The sequence below is a fragment of the Taudactylus pleione genome, unplaced genomic scaffold (genome assembly GCF_031769625.1).
Source record: "Taudactylus pleione unplaced genomic scaffold, aTauple2 ptg000025l, whole genome shotgun sequence".
Classification (NCBI taxonomy): domain Eukaryota; kingdom Metazoa; phylum Chordata; class Amphibia; order Anura; family Myobatrachidae; genus Taudactylus; species Taudactylus pleione.
In genome coordinates this window covers 520,029-538,100 of record NW_028284427.1, presented here as the reverse complement: position 1 = coordinate 538,100, position 18,072 = coordinate 520,029, and the positions used below count along the sequence as shown (strand labels likewise).

General features: G+C 48.3%; 1 protein-coding gene across 1 annotated transcript in view; it reads right to left on the bottom strand.

Annotated features, from left to right (window-relative positions):
- LOC148539613 (electrogenic sodium bicarbonate cotransporter 1-like) overlaps positions 1-18,072 on the bottom strand; it is a 325,398-nt gene that overhangs the window by 83,447 nt on the left and 223,879 nt on the right. The window contains exon 12 of the mRNA XM_088451237.1: positions 12,482-12,531. Within this exon, the coding sequence (XP_088307363.1) occupies positions 12,482-12,531 (50 nt within the window). The remainder of the gene's footprint in view (positions 1-12,481; positions 12,532-18,072) is intronic.

Below are 18,072 nucleotides of genomic sequence, written 5' to 3'. Positions count from 1 at the left end.
AACAATGTTCGGGGCAAATTGGGTACCACTCTTAATGTTTTTAAATGAGAACTGTGCATTTTGACCATTGCATACAAACCCATTGTAAGAACTTGTATGTATGCACGTTCACCATGGTTTGAAGATATTTGTTTCAAACTGTTGCATATTGTATTTTGCTCCGTTTGAATATCTGCTATTTGAAAACCAAAGTACAGAAGATAAAAACTAGAAAATGTGAATCACTCAGGGTCTGATTCAGCCTTGGGAATAGAGTGAGAAAGAGCACGTAACTGTGAACCAGGACAAACCATGTTGCAATGCAAGGGGTGCAAATGCATACAAATTTTATTTTGCATGCAAGGTAAATACTGGCTGCTTTTGCATGTAGCCCACAAATACTGCACAGCTTTATTTTTACACTGCAATTTAGATGTCAGTTTGGACACACTCCTCCCAAATCTAAATCTTTCTGCACATTTTACATCTGCCCCACCTGCAGTGCAGTATGGTTTCACCAAGATGTTCAGTTACGTGCTGTTTCTCACTCTATTCCCAAAGCTGAATCAGGCCCTCAGTGCCCATGACACTGCAGTGATGGTAGTTTTAGATGTGTAGATCAGTGGTTCTCAAATTCGGTCCTCAGGACCCCACACAGGTCACGTTTTCCAGGTCACCCAGCAGGTGCACAGGTGTATTCAGTACTCACTGACACATTTTAAAAGATTCCCAGGTGGAGCTAATTTTTCACTTGTTATTCTGTGAGTAGACCTGGAAAACATGCACTGTTTGGGGTCCTGAGGACCGAGTTTGAGAACCTGTGGTGTAGATGATGGTAGGCGGATTGAGGCTGGAATGAGGCAACACAGCTGAGCAGTCATGCTTGTTATATAGCAGAGCGCAGCTGGTGACAGTGCGTTACAATATGGAAAATTATAAATCATGACAGTTACATGTTGTTTAATGAATAAGGGAGAGAGATCATGTGTGGGGCCATGAGACAATCAGTGTGCTACAAATCAAGTAATTAGTAGTTTAGGGTCAGACACACAGATATGCTAATTATAATAAAGCAGTACAGTGGAAAAAACAAGACATAATGGTAATCCCAAGGAGCCACAGGTTGGAACAAAGGGAGGCTGAATCCTGAGAACCCCCTGGAAAAAGGTGTGGACATCTGGCAGAGTAGCGATCCTACGCTGTAACCACACAGATAGTGCAGACACATGAACTTTCAAAGAAGCTAGGCGTAAGCCTAGTTCCAAATCAGACTGAAGGAATGCCAAAACCCTAGAAACATGAAATGCCTGCGGATTGTAGTTTCTGGACTCACACCACTGAAAATAAGCATGCCACACTCTGTGGTAAATCCTGGCGGAAGCAGGCTTGCGCGCCTGAAGCATTGTGCTTATGACAGAGCTGGAAAAACCCTGCGACCTTAAGACGGATGTCTCAAGAGCCACGCCATGAAAGACAGATGACCCAGATCTGGGTAAAGGCAGGGCCCCTGAGACAACAGGTCCCGACGTTGAGGCAGAAGGAACGGAGCGTCGATGGAGAGGCTCCGAAGAGTACCAAGGATATCTGGGCCAAGCCGGAGCCACCAACAGAAGCGTGCCGCCATCCTATTTGAATTTCCGAAGGGCCCAAGGCAGCAGGGATATCGGAGGGAATAGATACGCCAGCTGAAAAATCCATTTCACTGACAGCACGTCCACCAGGCTTGCGCCGTTGTCTCTTGTCCTGGACCCGCACACTGGTAGCTTGTGATTGTGACGGGAGGCCATGAGGTCCACCTCCGGCAGTCCCCACCCTACATGAGTAGTTGAAAGCAACCATTCCCCGGGATGCACGTCGTGATGGCTGAGGAAGTCCGTCTCTCAATTGAGGACTCCCGGAATGAAGACTGCTGAGATGGCCGGAAGGTGGCACTCCACCCAAGCCAGGATGCGTGACACCTCTGACATCGCTGCTCGACTGCGAGTCCCCCCCTTGATGGTTGATGTACACCACATGGTGGTATTGTCGGATTGAACTTGCATGGCCCTTCCTTGAAGAGTGTGACTGAACAACTGGAAGGCCCTTTACATGGCAGAAAAGTTCCAAAATGTTGATGGGGAGAACCGCTTCTTCTGCAGTCCATTGGCCCTGAAGTGAAAGTGGACCTGTCACTGACTCCCAACCCCGGAGACTGGCATCGGTCGTGAGCAGAACCCAGTCCGGGATCCAAAAGAGGCGACCCTAGGAGAGATGAGATGTCTGAAGCCACCAAGCTAGCGACAGGCGCACCTCCGGAGACAACACCAGCATCTGAGTCCTGATCCGGTGTGGTAACCTGTTCCATTTGGATAGAATCAGTCTCTGCAGGGGCCTGGAATGGAACTGAGCATACTCCACCATGTCGAATGCCAACACCATGGACCCCAGAACCCTCATTGCCGAGTGAACAGACACTCAGCAACTTTTCAGGCAACTGCGCACCCGCAGTTGTAAGGAGGAAATCTTTTCCGGAGTCAGAAAGATCTTTTGCTAATGAGAATCCAGATAAGCTCCCAAATGAACCATCCATTGTGATGGAATCAGGGAGGACTTCTTCAAATTTATCAGCCACCTGTGTGCTTGCAGACAAGCGATCATCAGGTGTAGATGATGTAGAAGTACCTCCGGAGAGCTTGCCAACAATAGGAGGTCGTCCAGATACGACAGAAGCCGTATACCCTGGCTCCATAGATGGGCGGCCATGACCACCATAATTTTGGTGAATACCCTTGGAGCCGTGGAGAGGCCAAAGGGCAGAGCCTGAAACTGGTAGTGGTGTTGACATATAGCAAACCTCATATACCGTTGGTGTGAAGGCGCTATAGGAACATGAAGGTAGGCGTCCTGGATGTCCAGGGAGGCCATGTAGTCCCCAGGTTCCATAGCCAGAATAATGGAACACAAAGTTTCCATCCTGAATTTGGGAACTCTGAGGAACTTGTTCAGCAACTTTAAATTGAGGATAGGCCGATGAGACCCATTGAGGATAGGCCGATGAGAAATAGAGTAGAATATTAACCCGTCCCGCATTGAGAAGGCGGAATGGGAACAATGACCCCTGCTTTCAGCAAGGACTCTATTGCTTCCTGAATCTGCAAGGCCTTGGTCTTGTCCTGAGAAAGACTCATGCAGAAGAACTGATGGGAAGGCCATGGACGGACGGGCCACTGCCCCTGAGAGAGAATAGATCGATTTTAAACAAGTCTCCACTTTCCTGTCTGTGGGATCGTTTAGGGTTGAAATGGACGGCAAAGGCAAGGTAGCGCTTTTGATTAAGCAAGTAACATGAGAATCCACCGCGGGGCGGGGTTTCCCACTCTTTGCAATGACCTGCAGGAAACGGATGACAACTAGACGCTAAATGTTTCTGCGGCTGGAACCTCTTACAAGGTGACTGCCAGGCCTCCGCCATTTGATCAGTCAGCTGGTCAGATAGGGAAAAAACAGCCAAACTCACTTTTGTCCGTTTGGCAGCTCCATTTTTAGGGAGGAGGGCCCTGATTCAGAGAGAGTGCTCTGGTCAGAGCGTTCAGCTCTCAATCAGGCTCTGAGGTGCCTGTGGCTCGGGGGCGGGGTATAGAGGAGGATGGACCCAGTGCATTCTGGGAGCAGCAAAAGCTTTAACTGCGTGGTGCCTGTGGATCCAGATCCAGCTATACCCCAAGATCAAACCTGTGGACCCCCTATGGACCCTGAAGTAGAAAGAATTGTTTTTGGCTCTAAAATATAGAAGAAAAGACATAAAATCTTAAGGGTGATATAAAATTAAGTATGATCTTCCTTCACCATGTACATAGCTGGTAATGGTGGGACAACAGCTTATTTTTGCGTGGACATCTACAGTATGGGATACGAGCAGGTTTCTCTGCTGGGTAACATGCGTGCAAGATTCCAGCAGAATTTCATAGCTAATTGAATTCAATCTCCCCCATAATATATTGAAATAAAATAAGTTAATCATTCTCCGCAATAAGATATTCCGGATATACACATTTAGCGAGGTGTAATGAAAATTTTAACTTGTGTTTACATTTTTTTTTTTATTTACGATTTTAATAAATACATATTTATTCTACATGTACTATGTACTTCTGTTTGATATAGGTACTTGTGTAGTGCAGAAAGGTCCAATCTGTGTACTAATGGGCCTATTCAGAGTTGTACACAAGTCAGATTTGCAGATGGATCCTGGATATGCATCTCAGTTGCAATTCTACTTGAAGCTAAATGTGCATAACTGGGTGGCAGCGAGAGCTTCCGCACATGGGCTACACTAAGTGAGTGCTTGTCGTGTTCGTGTAGGTGATATTGCTGGCTAAGCAGAGTTGTGCGTACCGTTACATCTGTCTCATTTCAGACAGATATCTTGCTCCTGTTATATGATACATAGGGCCTGATTCAGAGGCGCTCACAAAAAGCGAGCGCCCACTCTGAATCAGGGCGGGCGCTTGGTTTTTAAGTTGCGGCCTCTTGGCCGCTCGCATAGCTGTGGTTTACCACCCACAGCTTATGCAAGTGACCATGATGATGGTCGCGATGGTCAAGACCATCGGGCTTGTGACGAGACCCTTGTGGTAGGGTCTCGTGGCCGCAAGCCCCAGAGAGCTTTCGGCTCTAACAGAGCTGGAAGCTCTCTCACTGACATCACTGGTGATGTCAGTGAGGCCGCCCACAAACAGGCAGAGGCATTTAAGGGGTGGTGCCGGGGCGGGGACGCCCAGCGTTCCCAGAAATGTGGGGGGTGTCTCCCTTGTTTTCAGAGAGTGGCAAGGCCAGGGGCTGCATCCACAGACGCAGTTTCCTGGCCTCACATGCCGGCCAGCCTGAGTAAGCTCAGTTGCAGTGCTGGGATCGCAAATGCAGCAGGGGGTGTCATACACCGCCTGTGCATTTGCATATTAGCAAGGACGGAATTACAAAGCAGCCTGCGTGCTGCTTTGCATTTCCGTCCTAAGCTGAATTAGCCCCTCAGAGCGGAAGTCGATAGTGTATGCACAGTGACAGGTGCACACATCAAGACCTTGCCTTTGTTTTAGTTGCTACTTGCAGACCTAACACCCCTCGAACCAAATGCTAGTCTAGAGCATCTAGCTAGCGTGCCCAGTGCAGACCACGCCCCCTCCATATAAAGTCATGTTACAGGCACCCTGCTAGGCAGATGCAGGAGCTGTGGGTGAGCGGCAGTGCCGCCCATAGACTGCCGCGCTCTGTGCAGCCGCATCACTCGCACACCCCTAGTTACAGCCCTGCGTGTAAGATGTACTGCACATGCATTGTGATTGCTTTGGGATTACGTGCACACAGAGGATCCATTTGCAAAGTGAATGTCATGTGGTCATAACGTGCATAAATTAGCCATTGTGATCGTGTACGCATCATGAGAGCTCTCTGCGTTCAAGGAGAGCTGCAGTGTTTGCGGCTGTCAGACTTGCCGTATATGTTGCTTACTGTGCATCGATGTTCCCAATGTTTACGTAGGAGTGCGACATTGGACAGATATGAGAAGGCAACAGTGGGCGTCTTTATGCTGGCTGTGCTTTGACAGGCATTAGCACATTAGCGTCCTCTGCTGAATCAGGCCCTTAGAGTACTGACTGGAACCCGCAGTGTGTGCACAGTGTCAGGTGTGCACATTAATACTGGGTCGGAGTTACTGCTTGTCGGCTTCATTAACGGATAGACCCAGCATTAGCCGTATCATTTGTGTGGACTACAGATATGCCCAAATATAGTGCTGCCACTGGCGCTGCAAATCACGGCACACATAACGCGAGATGTGCGCCCACAAACAGATACGTGCACTGCATACGTGCCTCCATAGAAATTCATGGTGCGATTGCATTGTGCACCATAGCGTAGCGTAAGCAGGTGCTGGGAATGGCATGGCGCGATTCGTGCACACGTTTGTGGCGTATTCAGCCACAATGTAACTGGGTGCATCTGTAACTAACAGTGGGGACGTCTAGAATCTCCAATACGATACCGTATAAAATGTATAATATTCCTGGATTGTCACAGTGCTAAATACCTGTTATTGAGCTGATGATCCCTACACTGGAGCAAAAGTCAGTATAAAATTTAATCATCTGTCTAACTAACTTCTGTACTGAACAGCACCTATTAGAGGATACAGTATATTTGGACTAGATACAATTGTCACTAGTTCTGGACAGTTATGTATCAGGAATATTTAATTAGGATTTCTGTGATCAGCATAAACATAATATTATAAAAGCTGCACTTTAAATAGGCACACTATTTTGTCTATTTGAAATATTTGCGCTACTTGACTTCATGCTAACTATTTGCTTTACTTATAAGGTTTTATATATATATTTTTATTATAACAGAAAGCTTGATGGTAAATGATCATTCATGTTAAAACAATATTTTTTGATGTTCATAAAATATGAGATATGGTAAGAACTTACCTTTGTTATCTCTATTTCTACGAAGTCCATAGGGTTCCATAGCCCATCTGCAGCACAGGTGCGACAGGGCGGGAGTCCTGTGGAACCCTATGGACTTCGTAGAAATAGAGATAACAAAGGTAAGTTCTTACCATATCTCTTATTTTCTACATCAGGGTCCATAGGGTATCCACAGGATACCTTGGGGATGTCCCAAAGCAGTATCCTTTAAGGGTGGGGACGCTCCTGTGCTGAAAGGAGAATCCGCCGCCCGAAGGAAGCATCCTGAGAGGCAAAGGTGTCAAACGCGTAATACCTCACAAAGGTATGCACCGAGGACCAAGTGGCAGCCTTGTAGATCTGGACTGCAGAGGCACCATGTCGAGAAGCCCACGAAAGGACCCACAGACCTAGTGGAATGAGCCCTGACAGAGGAAGGAACCGGAAGGCCTTCATGAAGATAAGCTTCAGAAATGGCCATACGAATCCAGCCTGCCAAAGTCCACTTTGAAGCAGGCCAACCCTTTTTACGGAAGCCATAGAGGACAAACAAGGCGTCCGACTTCCTAAACGAAGAAGTGCGGACAACATAAATCCTTAAGGCCCGCACAACATCCAAAGTGGCCTCACCCACCGAAAGATCGGGTGAGTTAAAAGCCGGCACAATGATTTCCTCGTTGATGTGAAAGCTGGAAACAACTTTAGGAAGGAAACCAGGACGAGTGTGCAGCACCGCCCTGTTCCTATGGAAAATCAGAAAAGGGGGTCTACAGGAGAGAGCCCCTAAGTCAGAAACACGTCTGGCCGAAGCAATGGCCAGAAGGAAAATTGTTTTAGCTGTCAGCCATTTGAGGTCCACTGAGCCCAGTGGTTCAAACGGCGGTCCCGGGAGAGCCCTCAGGACCACAGCTAAATCCCAAGGTGCCACCGGTGGAACAAAAGGTGGCTGAATTCTGAGAACACCTTGCATAAAGGTGCGCACATCAGGGATTGCAGCAATCCTACGATGGAACCAGACGGACAGGGCAGACACCTGTATCTTCACAGACGCAAGGCGAAGCCCATGGTCCAGTCCCGCCTGTAGGAAAGCTAGACAGACGGAACTCCCGAGGGGCATAACCTCTCAGCCGACACCACTGGAAGAACGTATGCCACACTCGATGGTATATCCTCGCAGAGGATGGTTTCCGAGCCATTAGCATTGTTTGCACTACAGAGCTGGAAAACCGCCTGGACCTTAACATGGCCATCTCAACAGCCACGCCATCAAAGACAGCCGAGTCAGGTCCGGGTGAAGACAAGGACCCTGTGACAGGAGGTCCGGACGTAACGGAAACCGCAGAGGAATGTCCACGGACAGTCCCTGGAGGTCTGAGAACCAGTGCCTCCGGGGCCAAGCGGGAGCTATCAGCAGGAGCGTCCGTCCTTCCGGTTTGAATTCCCGGATTACCCGTGGAAGAAGGGAAAACGGAGGAAACAGATAAGCAAACCCGAACGTCCACCGGACGGACAGAGCATCCACCAGAGACGCCTTTTCGTCTCTTGTGCGAGACCCGTACACCGGCAACTTGTTGTTGTGCCGTGACGCCATGAGGTCGATCTCTGGAAGACCCCACCTGTCCACCAGCAGATGAAAGACGTCCTGGTGCAGAGACCATTCCCCCGGATGAACGTCTGGCGACTGAGAAAATCCGCCTCCCAGTTTAGAACTCCTGGGATGAAGACTGCTGATATGGCCGAGAGATTGTGCTCCGCCCAAACCAGGATTCTGGACACCTCTACGAGAGCCGCCCGACTTCGGGTTTCTCCTTGCCGATTTATGTAGGCCACGGTGGTAGCGTTGTCCGACTGGACCTGCACTGGGTGACCCTGGAGAACCCGATGTGCCTGCTGGAGAGCATAGAACACCGCTCGGAGCTCCAAGATGTTTATTGGAAGCTCTGTTTCCGCCCGAGTCCACCTGCCCTGGAACAAGTGAGGACCCGTGACTGCTCCCCAGCCCCGAAGACTGGCGTGCATTGTCAACAGGACCCAATTCGCCACCCAGAACGGACGACCCTTGTTGAGATGGGCCGTCTGCAACCAACAGGCTAGGGACAGGCGAACCTCCGGAGTGAGCACTATCGTCTGGGATTTTAGACTCTGAGGCAGTCCATTCCATTTGGACAGGATCAATTGCTGCAGAGGTCTGGAATGAAACTGGGCATATTCCACCATGTCGAATACCGACACCGTGGAGCCCAGTAACCTCATCGCCGAGTGCAGAGACACCCGGTGATTCTGAAGACAACTGCGCACCCTCAACTGCAAGGCAGAGATCTTTTCCCCCGTCACAAAGATCCTTTGCTGTCCGGAGTCCAATAAGGCTCCGAGGTGCAGAATCTGCTGAGACGGGATCAGGGTGGACTTCTGCCAGTTTATCAACCAGCCGTGCCGTTGCAGTACCACAATGGTCAGGTCCAAGTGATGTAGAAGGAGCTCTGGAGATCCTGCCACCAACAGAAGGTCGTCCAAGTACGGTAACCTGCGGACTCCCTGCAGCCGCAGGGAAGCCGCCATGACCGCCATAACTTTGGTGAAAACACGTGGAGCTGTCGCCAGCCCAAAAGGTAACGCCCGGAACTGAAACTGGTCGTTGCGGATAGCAAACCTGAGGAACTGTTGATGGCGTAAAAGAATAGGGACATGCAGGTAAGCGTCCTGTATGTCCAACGACACCATGTAATCCCCAGGTTCCAGCGACAGAATGATGGACCGCAGGGTCTCCATCCAAAACCTCGGCACCCGCAAAGACTTGTTGAGTGCTTTGAGGTTGAGGATCGGACGAAACGAACAATTGGGTTTCTGCACCAAAAACAGATTGGAATAGAAACCCTGGCCATTCTGGGAGAATGGAACAGGCACTATAACTCCAGCCTGGAGCATAGTGTGCAAAACTTTCCGCAGTTCCAAGGCTTTGTTCCGGTCTGATGGAAGACCCGTGGTGAAGAATCGAGACGGGGGCCTGTGCCGAAAGGAGAGGGCGTACCCGTGAGAAACCACCTCGAGAACCCAAGTGTCTGTCGTGGTAACCAACCAACACTGGGCGAACTGCAGCAGGCGGCCTCCCATTTTGGGATCCCCCAAAGGGAGGCCCGGACCGTCAAGCCGCAAGCTTGTCATCTGGCTTAGGGGCCGGAGGTCTGGTACTCCAGGCCTACTTCCAGGGCTTGGCCGATTTTTTTGGGGTCAGCCTGTCGGGGAAAGGACTGTGCTTTAGGCCTACCCTGGGCCCTATAAGGCCGAAAGAACGACGTACCTGAACTGGAAGGAACTGCAGCAGACGGGAGACATGCAGATTTGGCTGCCACCAGCGTGGCTACAATTTTGTCCAGGTCCGGACCAAATAGGACCTCTCCATTAAAAGGCAAAGCTTCCAAGCCCTTTTTGGAATCAGCGTCCGCCTTCCAAGATCGCAACCATAAGGTGCGACGAGCAGCTACAGCTGCCGAAGAAATCCGAGACGCCAGGGTACTGATATCCAAGGCCGCTTCATTGATATAAGTGGCCGAGTCCCGGAGATTGCCTATCAACTCGGTCTGCTCAGCCGAACAGTCGGAATCGAAAGACGCCTCCAAAGTATCAGCCCAGCGCTCCATAGCTCTGGCTACCCAACAAATGGCCATAGCCGGCCTAGCTGCCCCCCCTCACAAGGGAATAAACGGACTTTAGGCAGATCTCCACCTTACGGTCCGTAGCATCCTTCAGGGAAGACATGGAGGGCATGGGCAATGTGGCACTACGGACTAGGCGTATCACATGAGAATCCACCTGTGGAGGCGATTCCCACTTAGAAAAATAATTATCCACAAACGGATAAGCCACCGCCAAACGTCTCTGCGGCTGATACCGTTTGCCAGGCTGTTTCCACGCTTCCTCTAAATGGTCCACTAACTGACCCGAAAGAGGAAACACTGTGGCGTCACCCTTAATATCCTTAAAAAAGGCATATTTAGATTTGGACACTGGAGGATCTTCGTCCTCAATCACTAAAGCTGTGCGGACTGCCCGAATAAGTCCAGCAATATATACCTTGGACCTAGCGTCCGACTCTTTAGTACGGAGAGGTTCCTGGTCCGAAAGATCCAGAATCTCCCCATCATCAGACGTCACATCGTCAACCTCATAAGGAGCAGACAGAGACGCCACCGGCCGCTTATGTGGCCGCAACACAGACTCCCCTTGTAACACCTCCGACAAGTGCTGTACAGAGCTTGTCAGCGAATTAACCCACGCAGGCTCCTGAGAGACCTGGGGAGGGGAAATAGGGAGACTGTGGGGTACCATCAATTGCCTCGGGAAACCCTGCATGGGTGACGACACCACTGACTGCTGGGACAATCCCATCTGTGAGAACGCAGGCTGCAGAGCTAACTGGCCCACCAGGGTTGTAAGCACTTTGGCGAAACAAGCCCAGGGCGGCTTCTGTACCGGTGCCGTGACAGTAACTGGCCGCGCCAATAAATAACACTGCCGACATAGCCCCTTCGTGCTACCCTCCCCCTCCGCTATTGGTACCTTAAACGTAGTACACAGAAGCTGGAGAGGAAAGTCCCTCTCAGACATGAAGGTAAGTATGTGACCCCTCTCACTGATACTTGTTAGTATAGTGTGAGACCACCCTGCAGCACCGCACCGCAAGGGCTTTAGCAGAAAGATCAGGGGCAGTGAAATGGCTGACAGAAGAAATTGAAAGTACAGGCAGCAGCGCTAGCAGAAGTCACATACAATGCAAAGAAAATCAATTCCTGCACTATCAGCGCTGATACTCAACTACTCAGACACGGAGCCTGGTAAGACACAGCGCTGCATACACAGACCTGACCAAGCGGAGGAGAGGTATGCCGGGGAACCCAGACCGTGATGCCACCGTTCTAAGCTTCCAGCAGCGTTCACCATGCGTTGAGAAAGATTGCCACCGAGGAGCATAGAGGAGGCTGGCCTGGGGGAGGAGCGCTGCCACAGGGCCAGTCAGCGTGTGCAGAGAGGGCTGTGTGCAGCGGGGGAGGCGCCCGGCTGTGAGACAGGGAAGGCGCGCTCCCCTGGCATGCATTTAACCCCTGGGACGCCGCAGCGCTACCGCTCTGCCGCGGTCCGCTGTCCCAGGGGGTAGTGGAAGCGCAGGTTAGTTCCTGGCTCCACGCTGCAGCCAGTCCCCAGGGAGCCCCCTGCCTGGGGACTCTGGACCATGTTCAGCAGGGTCCCACCGCGGGACCCCGCGGCTTACCTTGTTGTCCCCCTTAGATCCGGCCATGGTCCCAAACATCTGGGGTCACCGCTAGCTGTGACCCCAGATGCTTACCAGCATCCACGGATCGGTACCGGCGTTCTGGTACCAGCGGGGGTGTAGGGAAGACAGTATGGACGTCAGTACTGACTGTCCATGCTGTACTTCCAGATGTGCAGCCACAGCTGCATTGTAGAAAACTTCAGGGGCTCTTCTTAGCCCCCCTCTAACAGGTGCATCCGACTCCGGCCGGGCACCAAACGAAACTGAGATGCCTTGGCTCGGGGGTGGGGTATAGGAGGGGACCCTAGTGCATCCTGGGAGGCTGAAAACTTTAACTCTATGGTGCCCGATGCCTGACGTCATCACCTATACCCCATGGTATCCTGTGGATACCCTATGGACCCTGATGTAGAAATTCATTTACACTGAAAAATATATTCATCAGCACAGCAAAAAATCTTTTCATCATTCACTTAAAAATCCCTCAAACAATCTTTGTCCCCCAACATCTCTCCAGCCTCATTTCCCCACACACTCCATCCCGGCCACTTCACTCTGCCCAAGACTGCTTCAATACTTCCCACTCCAGCGCTGAGGATTTCTCCCATGCTGGACCTTTGGAATGTTCTCCCTTGCCAAATTAAGACTTTCATCCTGCCTTTACACATAGCCTTCATTCAAGCCTACTACCCCTCCTACTACATGCATTTACTGTTCATTTACTTGAAGACCACTTGTCGCTTATAATACAAACATATATAAATAATGAAAAATTTAAATTCACCACATAAAAATGAGAATGATGGGATGTTAAATTGCTTGAAGACTCATTCCCTGCAGAAAAACAAAAATCCAGGTTAGTCCTAATAATAAACAGAGGATACAACAGCAAATTAGAATGCTCAATGGAAAAATTACTAGAAATAAAGTTGCACTTAATGGGGTTGATTCGGAGCCTGATTCTGACTTTCCCGTCTGGCTGTGGATGGCCGCTTACTACATTATGGTAATACGAGAATCCGCCTTGTTATAGTAGCCTATCCCACTGTTCTTATGTGCGCAGCTCCCATGCTGGGAGCAAAAGATTCATCTGTAACAGACACCCTATTTCCATTCACATGCTACGATCGAGCGCAGATACCGGTTTACACATCCATGACACTCCCAAGAAACGGAACAGTTCTGTGCATTCACATGGTCTTCGCCCAGGTACCACCCAGAAATGCCCATTTCACGGATAATGTGGTCTATCCACAGAGGGACCAATTCGTACGCACTCGTGATCTTTGTGTACAGATACCTGATCTGGTGCAAGCGCTGAAGCAGATTTTGTTTCTTTGGCGCATGAGCAGTAGGCAGAAATCCGCAAGATCTGTGCACATTGCGACTTGCGTGCAACTCGGAATCAACCCCAGTATGTCATTGCCAAAATGTGACAAATACATTTTAAATATTTTTTTACATACTAGAAGATCTACCATTTTTATCTCATACAAAAAAGAACTTATGCAGAATAGGATGTATGGCCATTTGCATTCTGCTCATGCTCAGAAAATTAGCTTATGCAGATGCAGATTTACACTTCCTATCAGAGAGGCAGAACTGGGATGGGAAGGGAAATTCTATCATAGGCAATGTCCGGAAAGTGTGTGTAAATGCAAATGTGTCTAATGCAGACCTGCAGGAACCTGCTGACATTATTATTAGTAGGGGTATCTGTAGCTGGTGCAAGTATCCATGCTGATGATGATACTTGCAATGGCTCTTTCTACTGTATGTTAAAATAAATAAATAAAAATGCTGTGCCCTAATCAAGGTGTAACCGGAACTAGCGCTCAGAGCCTAAATTAGCAATGGCAAAATCAGGGGGATAATTAGCGCTGGGTCCCCGTGAAAAGATAGGCTTTAACAGACAGCAAGATGGGAGGGGAGACACTATAGCAGGAAAAACAGAATGTGGGGCAACCCCTGCCATAATGTCCACCAGCTCTAGGGGTCTATTTACTAAGCAGTGTTAGGAGACAGAATGAAAAGTGATAAGAAAGTGATAAGGTGCCAGACAATCAGCTCCCAACTGTCATCTCACAGGCTGTGTTTGAAAAATGACAGTTGGGAGCTGGTTGGCTGGCACCTTATCACTTTCTTATCACTTTTCACTCTGTCTCCTAACACTGCTTAGTAAATAGACCCCCTAGTCTGTTCAGTACTCACAATTTTTCCTCCTTTTTACATTTGGCCAAAACAGGCTTACTTACCACCAGCTCGGTTACATCTACAAGTATATTTAATAAGGCACCGTTTGTCAAAGCCGATGATTATCAGGTTGGCATGTGCCATATTTGCATGAATAATAATAATAATCTTTTATATTATAATGAGATATAAAAGATAATAATACATCACTTGTGCCCATTTCATTTTTTGTTTACAGTCCCCTGGGGGGAGATGTACTAAGCTCTGAAAAGTGATAAAGTGGAGAGTGATAAACCACCAGCCAATCAGCTCCCAACTGTCATGTTACAGGCTGTGTTTGAAAAATGACAGTTGGGAGCTGATTGGCTGGTGGTTTATCACTCTCCAGTTTATCACTTTTCTGAGCTTAGTACATCTGGCCCAGGTGTTATGATACCTGATGAAATTCTGCACTGTAAAAACCTAAACAAAGTGCCCTTAGCCAATAACAACCCACTTTCCCGGAACACACACTAGTTCATAGGTACTCGGCTGCCGCCTGGACTTGCACTTAAAGTAATAACAGTACAAGAAGCACAGGTATCAAAATGTAGACAAAGGAATGTGACACTCTAAGAACTCATATAGGGAACTCATATAGATTCTCAGGTCGTCTCCCATCCAGGAGGTAAATTTACTAAGAATTGAGTTTGGGCGAGATTAAACTCGCAGAGTTTCGACCGAACACACACAAGTTTTTCCCCACTGAATACGTAAATTTACTAAGATGCGAGTTTTCTCAAATCAAGTTTTTTAATGGTGAATGATTTCGCAATCTGTCAAGTTTTTTTCTGTGAAACTTGCACGAGTCCAATCTCTTGTGCCAATTTCACTTGTTTTCTACTTTCCGTGCGAGACAAAATAGATATGAGAAGAGAAGTGAGTTAGTAAACCTAACGTGAGAATGCATGCATTTTCATAGCAAAGTACTGTGATTGGTTGAACCAGTCACATGTCAAATACACACTGATCAAGCATTCAAAAATGCAACAAACAGACACACCTTTGGGGCTTTTGTTAGGAGTTTGCAGAGGGACAGTGAGGAGTGTGTCTAGTGGTGTTGGCAAGTTTGGTACTTTTGGATTTGATTGTTGCTTGGTGTGTGGAAGTTGTTTTGTGCTTATTTGTTTTCTAGTAAGTTATCTGCTTGTCTTGATTTTCAGTTTCCATTGTGTTTTTTTTTGTCCTGTCAGTGTTTTGTGTGTTTGTGTGTGTGTGGATAGTAGGAGAGGAGGTTTGTGTTTGTTTTTCTGTGTTCTGCGTTTCTGTAGGGAGGTGGGTAGGATTATGTCCAGGGCAGAGGAGAGGCAGGGAGAGAGTGAGGTGGAGGTGTTTGCTGCTCAAGCAGGCAGAATGAGCAGTTCAGGCAGCAGTGATGAGGAGCCCAGACACAGGGGAAAGACAAAGACAGGGCACAATGTAAAGTATACTTGGGAGGAAAACATGGCCCTTGTTCAGGAGGTAATGAAACACCACCACCTGCTGTTTGGCAGTAAGGCTGCAAGCACATTTGCACGTCGCAAGAATGCCATCTGGGCGTCGGTTGAGATTGAAGTAAACGCTGAGACCACTTGTCGCACTCTGGATAACATTAAAAAGCACTTCTCTGACATCAAATGTCGTGTGAAAGATAAGATGGCGACCGAGGCCCAGGCAGCAAGAGAAAGTTGCAGGGGCTCACCCTTCTAGGCACACTACTTTGCCTATGAGGAAGTAGTCAAGCCCATGATACCACCTGAGTTTGTGAGATAGCTCAATGTCCAGGATACTGATGCCCCCAGGTGCAGTGGTAAGTGGACATGTGAATGTTTTTTTTTGTTTTCATTTTTTGTTGGGCCCTATTTGCAGTTTGGTCTACATTATTTGAAGGCAAAGTACTGTAAAGTATTATTATTATCCTTTATTTATATGATGCCACAAGTGTTCCGCAGCGCCTTACATAGTACATAGAACTAATAAGTGAACAAGAAACATGTAACTTACAGTACATTACAGTGCAGGACAAGGACACGATTTATATACATTGCTGCAATAGCGATTAAAGCACTCACAATAAGCAGCCGGGAGTTGGCAGTCACGTGTTAGGTGCCCTTATGGGGAGTAAAGAGTAGAAGAAAATGTATAAAGAGAAGCACATGAGGGGAGAGGTCCTTGCTCGTGAGAGCTTACATTATAAAGGGGAGGGGCAGACAGACAGGCCTGACACAGAAGGGGAAGATAGGGAGGAAAGAGCATGAAGTGGGTTAGGATGAGAGCTGGAAGGCCTTGATGAAGTAGTGGGTCTTGAGAGCCCGTTTGAAGATTTGTAGAGAGGTGGAGAGCATTCCAAAGGTAGGGAGCAGCACAGGCAAAATCTTGGAAGGCTTTGTAGGCAAGTGTAAGTACCTTGAATTGGCATCTGAAGGGGAAGGGGAGCCAGTGTAGGGCTTGAAGGAGAGGGGAAGCAGATGTAGAATGTCTGGAGAGGAGGATGAGCCAAGCAGCAGCATTGAGAACTGATTGTAGTGGAGAGAGGTGAGAGATTGAGGGGCCAACTAGGAGAAGTTTACAGTAGTCCAATCTGGAGATGACCAGTGAGTGGATGAGGGTTTTAGTGGCATCCTGGGTGAGGAAGGGTCTAATACTGGAGATATGTTTTAGGTGAAAACGGCAGGACTGCGAGAGGTGCTGAATGTGTGGTTTAAATGAGAGGGAGGAGTCTAGGATAACTCCAAGACAGCGCACTTTGGAGATAGTTGTGCCATCAATAGATAATGACATTGTGAGAAGTGAGGTAGTGGAATAGGGTGGGAAGATGACCAGCTCAATCTTAGACATGTTAAGTTTAAGAAAACGCTGGGACATCCATGAAGAGACAGCAGAGAGACAGTTGGAGATACGGGTAAGGAGCGAGGGGGAGAGCTCAGGGGTGGAAAGGTAAATTTGAGTATCATCAGCAGAGAGATGCTATTGGAGGTCAAAGGAGTTTATGAGTTCACCTAAAGAGGATGAATATAGGGAGAAAAGGAGTGGTCCAAGAACAGTTAGTGTAAGTGGGGGGGGGGGGGGGGGAAGAGCAGTCATGAGAGGACACAGAGAAGGAATGATCAGAGAGGTAGGAGGAAAGCCAGGAGAGGGCAGTGCCACATAAACCAAGATGAGGTTCTTGAAATATGTTTGTTTGGAGAGAGACAGGGCAGCACTGTAGGATGAGAGAATAAATTTGAAATGGAGGAAGTCAGCCTTAGAGTGTGATTTTCTCCACTGACGCTCAGCAATTCTTGAACACTTTTGCAGGTACCTGGTGCATTTGGAATGCCAGGGTTGTGGTGTGGATCTGCGAGGGTGAGTAGTTATTTCCGGGAGCAACATAGTCAAGAGCAGAAGTAAGGGAGGAATTGTACAGGGAAGTAGCTTGTTCAGGACAGGAGAGAGAAAGGATAGGGGAGAGAAAAAGAGTCCAGCAGGGAAGAAAAAGCAACAGTGTCAATAGCCTCAATGTTACGCTTAGTCATTACTTAGGAGGTAAAGTAGGGGAAGGAGAGAGGGATAGGTTAAAAGACAGAAGGTTATGGTCAGAGAGGGGGAATGGGGAATTGGAGTAATCAGAAATGTCACAACTGTGATTAAAGACCAGGTCAAGTGAGTGCCCACTCACATGGGAGGGTGATGAGGTCCATTGGGCGGGACCAAATGAAGAGGTGAGGGTAAGGAGGATTGGTTTTTGTGTTTCTGGGTAGGCTGTTTTTTTTTTGCTTTTGCCCACTATTGACTTTGTAAAGTAATGTATGTTTGGTCATTTTATTGGGTTTATGTCTCATTTATTTTTTTTATTTATGTTTTACAATGTTCTTTGCTTTTGTCAGTTCAGGCTTATATAATGTGGTTTTCACAACATTTGAATGTTTTATATTTAAAACATACTAAGCTGTATGTTGCCTTACTTTTGCATTGGCAAATCCTTTGAGAAGGTGTCATGTCACTGTATAGACCAGGGGTGTCCAATATGCATCCCTCCAATTGTTGTGGATCTACATATACCAGCAGGGCATGCTACAGTATTTGCATGTCCGCTTAGGAAAACTATGGCAGACCATGCTGTGTAGTACCACAGCAGCTGTAGGTGGCCTTATTGGCCACCTCTTGTTTTTGGTTTAGGTAATG